The sequence below is a fragment of the Poecilia reticulata genome, linkage group LG18, assembly GCF_000633615.1.
Source record: "Poecilia reticulata strain Guanapo linkage group LG18, Guppy_female_1.0+MT, whole genome shotgun sequence".
NCBI classification, from domain to species: domain Eukaryota; kingdom Metazoa; phylum Chordata; class Actinopteri; order Cyprinodontiformes; family Poeciliidae; genus Poecilia; species Poecilia reticulata.
The window spans coordinates 18,587,408-18,598,490 of NC_024348.1; the positions used below are offsets into that span (position 1 = coordinate 18,587,408).

At 36.0% G+C, this 11,083-nt stretch overlaps 1 protein-coding gene across 5 annotated transcripts in view; it reads right to left on the reverse strand.

Annotated features, from left to right (window-relative positions):
• Positions 1-24: 24 nt before the first annotated feature.
• Positions 25-11,083, reverse strand: part of LOC103480759 (YTH domain-containing protein 1) — a 23,539-nt gene continuing 12,480 nt past the window's right edge. Inside the window, exons 1-5 of one of the 5 annotated variants that reach the window (XM_017310287.1) lie at positions 9,558-10,566; positions 9,336-9,480; positions 6,138-7,281; positions 2,787-3,413; positions 25-1,195 (exon numbers count right to left, since the gene is read on the reverse strand). In XM_017310287.1, the coding sequence (XP_017165776.1) occupies positions 1,040-1,195; positions 2,787-3,374 (744 nt within the window). In that variant the 5' untranslated portion in view covers positions 3,375-3,413; positions 6,138-7,281; positions 9,336-9,480; positions 9,558-10,566 and the 3' untranslated portion in view covers positions 25-1,039. Of the gene's footprint in view, positions 1,196-2,786; positions 3,414-6,137; positions 7,437-9,335; positions 10,567-11,083 lie in introns of those variants that run through there. The other 4 variants (XM_008435921.2, XM_017310285.1, XM_017310284.1 and 1 more) reach the window with 4 other exon arrangements.

Below are 11,083 nucleotides of genomic sequence, written 5' to 3' on the forward strand. Positions count from 1 at the left end.
AAAAGTTCTTAAAAATGTATTGCAAATAGTTTATTTATACAAAAATCAATCGTCAACAGCTCTTTAACACACACTGGAGAACACCAGGGTTGTGTTAGTCCCCAAAACAGAAGAAATCTTAAATATTAAAACATATTTAAAATAATTATTTACAAAGCATTTTGTATAATTTACACACAACTGCAGTAGATATAAATGTGTTGTGTAAAAATGTTTTAATTAATTTCATATGGAAATAAATACATAAAATAAACATTGCCGTTTTCCTGTGCAAAAAAAACCCCACCAAGAAATACACTGTTGCTCAAATTGTTGTCTTTTACATTAAGATGTAGTTTGTCCTTTTGGGTTTCTACAACCTTCATCAGAACAAAATATGGATAAAAAGTTGTAGTTTATGTTTTTCTGTGCTGGCACGTAGGTGTTTAAATGTGTTTCTATAAATACTGTTAATCAGATGCGTTGCGTGTGGATGTGAGTCAGAAACATGTGCAAAGTGGATGTGTGGGTTTGGGTGTGTATCCAAACTCCTTAATATCAGCTGATCCCTGATCAGTCATAAATAAAAATGTTGATATTTCCAAAACAAAAACTCCACCGATCAGTCATCGCTGCTGATGAAATCTTCAGTTCCTTTAGCAGTTACACATCAACACGTGAGCGGTTTCATCATGCCAACCCAAAGGAAGCAAAATATCATCACTTCATGCTCCTGACGGCGAGTTAAATGTATAACAAAAAAAGATTTTTTTCACTCTTCAGAATAAAGTAGAAAATAAAAGGAGCAGCTCAGTCACAAATGTTAGACTTCAATGCAAAATCCACAGCTTGGCTCCTCCAGGTGGTAAAATACATACCTGCAGTCTGCAAACTGAAACAAAGCGATAAGGCTGCCCTGAGCAATTAAGACTCAGTAACAAACATCAATAATTATTGCTTATGTAACCTAATCTAAGGTCCTGTAAATGTCAGGATTTGAGCTGCAGCCCTGATTTCATCATGTTGAATTTTAGAAAGTCCAAGTTTTTCTGCTGCAGCTCTACTGAAACTCAGCCAGCACAGAGGAGTGCAGGCTCTTCTTCTTCAGCGAAGGCGAGGTTGATGTTGGCGAGGAGACCGTCACAGGAGTGAGCGTGACGCTGTAGAGGTTGGTGATGAAGGCCTCCCAGCCGCGACGAAGCGCCCGGTCAAACGCCTGAAGGAAGAGAAGATAATTATGCATGAATAAAACATGGAGATTATGCAGATTAGTCATGTTTTAGTTACTTTGGATTACATGTTAATGTTTTATTTTATACTTTTTACTGCGAGATTATTCATATCTCTCAATGCATTTTGTTCTGGTCACCTGTAGAGTTCACTGGAAACTGAAATTTCCCTGTTAGGAGCACAAGCTGCCTATTGTTTCTAAATGTGGGGCGGCTTTGTTACTGTATTCTGGGAAATGAAAATAACTAGGAAATAAAGTCGGATACTAGTGGGAATATTTACATTTCAGGGACTTTTACCAGCTGGAGCTTCACCAATAATGATGAAAAGGATCATCGGAAGTATCAAAAGGTTTGAAAGAAACAAGTTATCTAGAAGATACCAATTGGGACGTTCAACAGCAAATATGGATCATCCCATTCATTACCAAAATTTTGGAAAAGCTAAAACAGTGTTTCAAAGAATCTTTGTTCAGAGTAGAATAACCCAGTTCGCAGCCGAACAATTTAGACATTTAGATTTTGAGCTGGAGATCAAATGTGGCTTTGATACCTTAAATAAAACGGAAGAAGATCTGCTGGGAGGGTTTCCAATGAAAAATTTACAAAAATGTTCTGCAGTCCACTTCCTGCTTTTGCAGCGGGATATGGTCCGTCCGCTTGGCGTTCACATACGCATTCAAATCGCGCTAGAGTTCACTTCAACCAAACTAAGATAGGTTTTTAAGAGGACTAGAGTTTGCTTTTTTGATCTGCATCAGTGTTCGATTGCGCATTCATTACCAAAATCTTTGAAGATTTCCACAAACGAAACAAACTTTCTAGACAAACAAAGTAGAGTTCAATTAAAGCGGACTAAAGTTTCAAGTTTGAAAAACGCTTGGATTTGCTAATTGATATGCTCAGAGAGCAGCTAACCACTGTTAGAAAAACAGTGTTTTGAACTTTCAAAATCTAGTCTGTAAGATCTCCGGAGAGTCAGACTTGATTCTTAGGGCTTGGGTCAGTGGAAAAACTTCATATTTGGCCATTTCCAAGCCGAAACAGTCCTAATCTGGTGGTACTGGGGGTCTGACTGTGAGAATTATGCTGGCAGATTAACATCAGAAGAATGTTTTCACTCTGTTGGCTTGATAGGAAGGCTCTTGTTTCAGTCCACTGATCAAAGAACGATAAACCGGAGACTCAGGAATGCCACCTCGGTGTGAACGCGTCTCAGTCGGAGCAGAAAATCTCTACGACATGCGAGGATGGTGAAAGTACACGTTTTGTGTCGCCTGCTGACCTCTGTCTTCTGGTTTCATTTTTATGACCCATTAAGGGTGAGGTAAAGGAAAAACTGCAATTACTGTGTTGGTGATATGCACCAGTGGCTGCTGTACTTTGTCCCAGGTGGTGATGTATTATTAAGGTGATATGAAGGGTTTCCTTGGTGATTAATAACCAACGATGAGCCAGAACTTTGCCCTCTTGTTCCACATGCTCAGTTATGTAACCTTTAAGGGGATTAAAGTTTAACCAAGTGGCATAAATGTGGAATTTGTCTCACAACTTTAACCGGCAGAAACAAAGTCTCACCTTGCGATAATTCTTCCTCTTCACCATTTTCATCCCTTCCTCTTGCTCCTTCTTCATCTTCCTCTCTTCCTCTGACTCTTCCTCCTCTTCTTCTCTCCCTCTCTTGTTGTCTCGGATCAGGACCCGGTCATCCGCAAACTCCCGGACTTGAAAGTGAACAAGGCCAGACTCCTTCACCGTTTCTTCCTCCGTCTTTACCTTCATGTCTTCCTGAACTTCCGGGCTGGACTTCTCGTTTTGGATTGCGTAATCTTCAGCCTTCTCGTCCTTCTGCTTCCTCCTGGTGCTTCTTCTCCACTTGCTGCTGAGGCGGCTTGGCTTTCTTTGTAGGAGAGTCTCTCCGTCGTCCTCAATCACCCCAAACGCCTCCACGTCTTCATCTGCCAACGTGTTGGGTACCATTGTTGGGGAGGAACTGCTGTCTTTGACCTCAGCCTCAACGTTACCACCGCTTATTTCACACCCGTCGTCTGTGGCGGGCTCGGATTCATCAAGGCGGCCGTAGAAGCCGCTGGATTTGTCAAGGAATTTGGGGGCCCGGACGGAGTTTCGGGTTGAGGTTTTCCTTGAGTTTCTGCCGATCGTCATCTTGTCTTTGCTTTCTTCTTAAACACTTCTTTGTTTATCCTAAAACAGAAAAGACATGACAGATAAAGAGATTAACACCGTTGCATAATCCATTTGCATTCTTTTAAGGTAACCTATTATGCTTCCTTGAACAGAGTAGGATATATATAGAACATGCTCATTCCATTTTTTGCACAAAATCATTCTTAGATAATGAGATTTTAATCTGGTCGCTTCTGCCTATTTTGAGCTCCTTTCAGGAAGAGCTGTCACAGAGGCCCTAAAACCATTTCCCCCCAACTCAACATTTACACTAAAATGTGAAATTCGCCGCAAATTTATGCGCAATTATACAACTGTGCATCTTTGAAAAGAGCAAGTGGAGCCTCCTGCACAACCAACAAGAATGCAGCGGGTGGTTTCAGGATGGTAAGTAAAAAAAACAACAACACTTGTCTCTTCCAGCAGCCATTGTACAGAGCATATAGCAGTAAAACCAGCTGATCAAACATGTAGCTCAGGCTGGGTTGCCATTTCGGGCTGGGCTTCACTACGGTTGCTAGGTAGCTGCATAGTGCCTGCTGATTTGTGACAATATATTTGGAAGTTTTTGTATAAACTCATTTTCCAGACACCAAAAAACAGGTGAGTGTTTTTTTAAAGGACTTTTAATGTTTTTAGGTCCCCTTTAAATTAAAATTTTCTTGACCTTCAATCAGCTCAGGTCACTCTCAAAGGTTCTGATGCTAAAAAGAAATAAAACAGAAAAGTCAGTACTGTGAAAGATTATTAATGGCTAATTCTGGTACAAATTCCAGCTTCGTTGGTACAGATTGTGCAAAACTCTGCAGGTTTATCAGTGTAGATCAGCTGCTGTGGCATGTATGTACTGTAGAAGGTCAATGCCAGTGTTATCAAGGTTGTCAGTAAGCCAGATGTTAAAACCAAAGGCACATTGTTCTACAGATAAATACAAACACTGACAGTTCGACTTTGATATCCAGCTCTCCTGCCGTAGACAAACTAGCAACTAAAATCACTAACTTCAAACTGAAAGGCAAAGTTAAAGCCAGGAGACTTTTAGTATGACTCACAAGTTACTAATAGTCAGGATATGATATTATCTAAAGCAAAATACCGTAAAGTCTGAGCAGGTTTGGTCTGTATTTTAATTGGGCAAAAATAAAATAAACTTAACTGTCTGTCTGACAAAGTTACTTTAATTTTTAGGGTGTGGTTTAGGTGTTAGCATCATGGTCCATATAGTAGCCTCAAAAGGAGCAACTCATGTAGCATTTGATTCATCAAAGTGTGAATCAGTCTCAAGCTTTGACTGCAGCTGGGAGGGACTGCAATGAGATGACCTGGTTGCCTGCGAGTGCTTCAGAAAAGAGACGGCCCCACAGGTGAAATCCACTGTTGAGAAAAGTAAAAACGACCAAGCCAGAGTCTCCAAAAGTCTCAAACACTGGAAACAGTGTTTAACATTACAAACACTGTCACTAGATATTGATTATGTTCTTTTTGTTCTCTTTTTTTAAGAGTCGGTTTCAGTACTAGCTAAATATATCAATAAAGTTTGTGAAGCTATTAAATATGTGGTGTTAATACATCTATGATCTTAAATCCAGGAATAGTAAAAAACCAATTTTTTACTGTGTTTTCAATCTTAAAATCCAGTGGAATTAGCTAACTGAACTAATCTGTGAACATGCTAATTACTATTAGCCTTACAAGCTAACTACAATCTGCATTTTGTAACTATATGTTCACTAAAACAGGTTTTACAGTATGTGAGAAAGAGTTAACGATTGTCAGATGTGCAGAAAAATGTTTTAGTGCAAATATCACGTTTTAAGCTAGGCAGCCATATCGGATTTTGAGGTTGACGTCAATGAGAAACCTTTGAATTTCTCATGTGGAAGAGAAACTTACCAAAAGTTAGCTTACTTTGTGATGATTCCTATCACGTTACACCAGTAGTAAACAAAGTATGGTCCAATATTTGTCATCTTTTAACGTTTGAATACATAAAACAGAGACGTGCACTGTTGCTAATGTTGCTAAGAGTTGTTAGCAGCGTCACTGACTGAAGTCAATAAAAATTGTTCCAGATGAAATGTTCTTTCATCTGGAACAATTTAAATTTCTTAAAGGTACCAGCTGTTGGAGTGAATGCCAGACATGCTTCCCCATGTTTTTTGTTTTCTTCTGTGCTCATATATTGGGATTAAACCGGATGAACCGTCGACCACAGCGGATCAGAGGCAGAACCACTTTGCATGCAACGACGCATAGCATCACCAATGTTCTTCTGCTCGACACAAACCAAGTAATGGAAAAGTTGGTCTTTGTAAAGAACACATTTAAAGCATAATATCTGATTTAAATATATGTTACTTAGATGGTAATTCAGATGACGCCTATTTTGAAACTAAACAAAACATCTAAAATGTAGGGTTTTTTTTTAACCTAATTTGACTTTATTATTATTATTATTTCCTGGTTTTGATTAGTCAGCCATTTTTTTACTGGGTAGTTGTAAAATGAACATTGAAATGTAGCTTAGTTGTTTTATTTTAGTCACCATTTGAGTTTTAAAGTTTTCTATAACTTAAAGGGAAAGAAAATCCTAAACTTTATGAGTAAAAGGTGGTAATTTACATCTTTTTTAAAATTCTACAATACAAAAGTATAACTGTTGTTAGCAGAAAGAAATCATTCTGTATATAAAATAACTAATAACAGCTGAATTGAATTAATTTAAAAATGAAAAAGTCTTACTTGTTGTTGTCCTGAGTCCTTTTCCTGCTGTGTGTGAATGACTAAGGACGACTCCCTTAAACGCACCAGAAGCTCCACCCCAATGTGACGTCATTAATGAGGTGAGCTGAACCAGCAGCAGAAAAAAAAGAAAAAAATGTTCCTGTCAGGGACTCCCGTGTTCATACCATGCAGACACACATCCTCTTTACGCTCTTAGAGATAAAAACTAAAGTTCTGCACTGAAAACTAAAACATAAACTAAGCATGTCTGAATTAAGTTTTACGTTCAAACTCTTCAAGATCTAAAATATGCAGAGATTTATCTCTGAACCTTTTGCAGGCTTCTTATCAGTGAATAGCAATGATAATGTTGAACCTGAACAGCTGTCAGCGATAAATTAAAAGTCTCAAAGGTTGATCAACCAGTTACCTTTAACCCACATTACATCAAACTACAGGCTGGGGAATCTGGCTTAAACATAAAATATCTGATTGCTTCGTATATGATTTCTGGTTTTAATCTCTTGCTTTTCTAAGAAAAAAATATACATATATAAAAAAATATGTGAAGTGTACGTCGGAGTATTCGGGAACTTGAACTTTGTGTTTAATTACGAGAATATGCAGTATATCAGCAGAATAAAAACACAACTTTACCAGAAAAAACATCTTAAAATTACGAGAAAATAAATTTTTATTGAGAAAGAAAAATCACAATCTGATGTGACCAATTAGTTGAGTAGATCGTTTCAAAGCCCTGATACTGATAATAATTTGATGCATATACATTAAAGGATTAAATATTTCCAAAGTAAAACTTAACGTGAGTTCTCATAACATTATCACTTTCTTCTTGTATTATTTTGACTATTGTCGTACAAGTGTCGTTTAAAACAAAACAAAACAAAAAAATCTTAACTTACCCCAAATATTTTTGTAGAGTTGAATCCAAAGTCCAAATGGATAAAAGCTGTAAAAACAAGATGGCGGCCTTGGGTGTGCTGATGTCACTCTGGACTGGAGCTCTTTATGACTTAATTAGCTTCATATTGTTGTAGAGTAAATTTCTTCTTTATGACTTTGCTTCAGTCCATCCAGGCTGGCAAATATTTGTTTCGGACGGTTCGTTTCATTGTCAGCCATCTTGTTTCACATCTTCAACCTGTGGTTCATGGCTCATGATAAATGGGACTAGTGACAAAGGAACTGCAATGGTGTATTAGGATATCAACTTCTGCCTACAAACCCAGAAAGTTTTAGATTAATCTCAAATTTTCAATAAAAAAACTAAACAAAAACCAAGAAAACATTTCTGAGTTTAAAAAGTTGTCAATTTTTGACTTTTGGAAGTCAGAAAATTGAATTTTGGACTTTTTTTTGGGAGGGGTGGGCGATCAGAAATTTCCAAGTTTTTTCCTAGAAAAAGTTTCTTTTTTGGTGGAGATTTACTACTACTTTTTTTTTAAATCTACAATGACCCTAATATGCCTTTTTAAGATGTTTTAAATGTACATTTAATAACAAATACTGGGTTAAGCAGTTTTTTCTCATTTAATAAACTGATTTCCAATTATAATGACACTAAAAATAGCAGTAATGCTGTTTTAAATATATTTTTGTCATTATGTTGTAAATCATGTTCTTTTCTTCATTTTCATTTCCCATAAGTTTTAACATGCCCCATGAGGAAACATATCCATTGTCTTTTCTGCAAAGTTTTGTTTTTCCTTATTTTAAAACCTAAAAACAGAAATAAAATGTGATTCTTTAAAAATTACAACACATTTCCTTAAGTAAATATCAAAAATATTAAGTTCTCTGTTTTTAAGTTCATGCAACATTTGTGGTTCTAAACAAATCTTATTTAGCTGGACTGACAGCAAATATGGCCGAAGCACCTAATTATTGTTTTATCTTATCATTACACTGACTACCGGCAAAGTACAAGATGAGATATGAAACCTTTCTGATTACATAATAATGTCTGGATGCACTTATCTTTCAAATGGTTTCCTCAAACCAGAAGTTGCATTCTTTATCTATTATCTGTTCTGTGATCAGATTTGACTGCAGAACTGATTTTTCCTTTTCTAGTAGAAAATATTTGTCCGTCTTCATTCTGATAGGTGGACTCTAGTTACTAATATAGTGACTAAACACAAATACAAATAATTTAACCAAATATTTTGTATTTTGTAGGTCAATAAAATGTTTTAGTGTTTGATACAGTTGATCTGCAACAAATGCAGGAGTTCATTTGTTGGGTTTTTCCTTTCAAACAAGAGCGTTCCTCAGGTATTAAATGGGAATCTTTGCAGCCGAGGTTGAGGCAGATTAATGTTTGTGGAAGAAGATATGGAAATGTCCTTTCATGCTTCTGTTGGGAGAGTAAATAGTGAGTTTGGGAGGGGCGGGGAGCGGGAGCTACGACAGCGTAGCAGAGATACTGCAGATAGAGAAAACAGGGAAGAGTTCCTTTCTGCCAAAAAACTGATAAGTTTTGAGATTCGTCTCAGAAATTTGCAACCAAAATTTGGACATTCTTTAGTTTAGTTTTTGACTTTTCAAATTTGAAAAGTCAAAACATTTCTAAATCATAAAAATAAAAATCTGAAATTTTAAAATTAATCTCAAAAATTTTCCAGAGGAAAATTTATCTGAAAAATCTAGAAAAATCTCAGTTTAATATTTTTTAAGTTCCAAACTCAAAATGTAAGGAAGTTCTGAGTTTGAAAAGTCAAAAATTTGCTAGTAAAAATTCTGAAAATTTCAATTAATGTTAGAATTTTTTTTAGAAACAAATTGGGAATTTTAGAGTTTTTCTAAAAGAAAATCTGTGTTTTCAAATGTCAGATATTTTGTAGAATTTCTGTTTAAATTTCCTAGTTTAAAGTGTCAAAAAATTTGCTAGAAGAAATTCACAAATTTTGAGATTAACCTCATAAATATTCTAGAAATAACTTGGAAATCTGAGTGTCAAAAGTCAAAAACTTTCCAAAAAATTTCCAGAAGTCACAAATTTTCAACTTCGCAAATTCAGATATTTCTAAGTTTACTTTCTAGAAATTTTCTGAAATTAATCTAAAAATGTCTGAGTTTTTCTAGAATATGTTCGACTTTCAGAGCTTATAAAGGTCCTTGTTTTTTTCTAGAAGATTCTAAGATTAATCTAAACATTTCAGAGTTTTTGGCAGAAATTTGCTCCTCTTTATTTACCCTTTCTAAAGGTCCTGTTATGCTGTCGTAGGGAGTTGATTTGCTGTGTGTGAACTCAGTGCTTGCTTCTCAGACATGCATGCTGAAGCATGAAGGGATGACGACATCATCAGCTGTTGTTCTGTTAAAGCCTGAAAGCTTGAAACTGAGTTTGAAAACATTAAAATGAGAGTGAATCATTGTGGATCTAACAGAGTTACGACCTCAGCTCCTCTTACTCACATCCCAAACTGTGTGTGTGTGTGTCTCTTCTCACTCCATATACGGTCGCGCAGCGGAGACTTCCCCACTCAGAGGGCGTAGCAGCCGTCAGTCAGCTGAGGTTAGAGGACGATGATGGATGACGCTGGAGGAAGCCGCCATGAGGCAGAAACAGGTGAGGATGATTAAATCTGCAGCTCATCAAACTGTTGAATGATCGTTCAGGGGCAGACTGAAGCGATAAAAGTCAGACAGGTGAGAGGTGTGACTAAGAAAAGTCCTCCTGAAAGTGAATAGTGTCACCTGACAGGCTCAGACAAAAACTGATGCAGCCATGACAGACATGGCAACATTCAAAATGGCCGAACGCCGATGGATATCAACGTAAAAGTAAAGCAGACCGTGTCCGCTTTTAACCAGGAATAAACAAACTTAGGGGAGTTGGATCAATTATTGCCAAGTATATCAGCAAATTGATTGTTTTTGCCCGTTTTTCCAATAATTTTTTTTTACTTTTATCAGATTTTGATTCTTTTGCAAGTGGGAAAAATAATTATTCCAATAGTTTATTGGCATAAACCAGACTTTTAAGTGCTTTCCAAAACTTTTTCAAAGGGTTGAGGTCAGTTTACTTTGATCCCCAGAACCACATAAGGCTCAGGGTAAAGGTCAGAGTTTCAGGAATACAAATGAATGGAAGCCAATACAAAGTAATGAAACAACAAATGAATAAATGTGATCAAAAAGGCATGAGCATAATACTGATATGTCTAAATGTGCAGCCTTTAACAAATTACCTGTAATATAAAAAAATACTAATAAAAAGATGTCCTAACCATTCAGTTGTGTAAGTATTCAAAATATACCGTGACAATGTTTTTAAAAAGAAGCAGAATTTAATTTCTAACATTATTCTGAGTGCGGAGAACCGGCAGAAGTCTTTGATTTAGTGTTTATTTCAGCCTCTGCTGCAATAAACTTACATTCATCTCTAAAATTATATTAAGTTTTTTGATGTACAAAATATATTTCAACACATTCTGGCAAGATCTTGGATTTTGAATTAAACATTGACTGGCTTATTTCATTTACAAAAATAAATAAATAAATAAATAAATAAATAAATAAATAAATAAATAAATAAGGATCAGAAAATTTTTACCTGTAATAAAGTAGACCAATTCAGGAATTTGATTGACGTGAGAGTGAGACCTCGTGTTTGTACACAAGCTTTGTTATTTTAAAATGATTTATTTATCCCAAAAGGAAATTAAATGTTGCCGTTCGCTGCTTGTCATTGTTTAAAAGTCACTAGATTTATGGCTGATGGTTTATGTAACGAGATACTATTTCAGTATAATTTTATTATAAAGAGATAGTATCTTAGTATACTGAGATACTGTCTCAGTATAATCAATCAATCAATCAATCAATCAATCAATCAATCAATCAATCAATCAATCAATCAATCAATCAATCAATCAATCAATCAAATTTTATTTGTATAGCACATTTCAGCAGCAAGGCATTTCAAAGTGCTTTACATA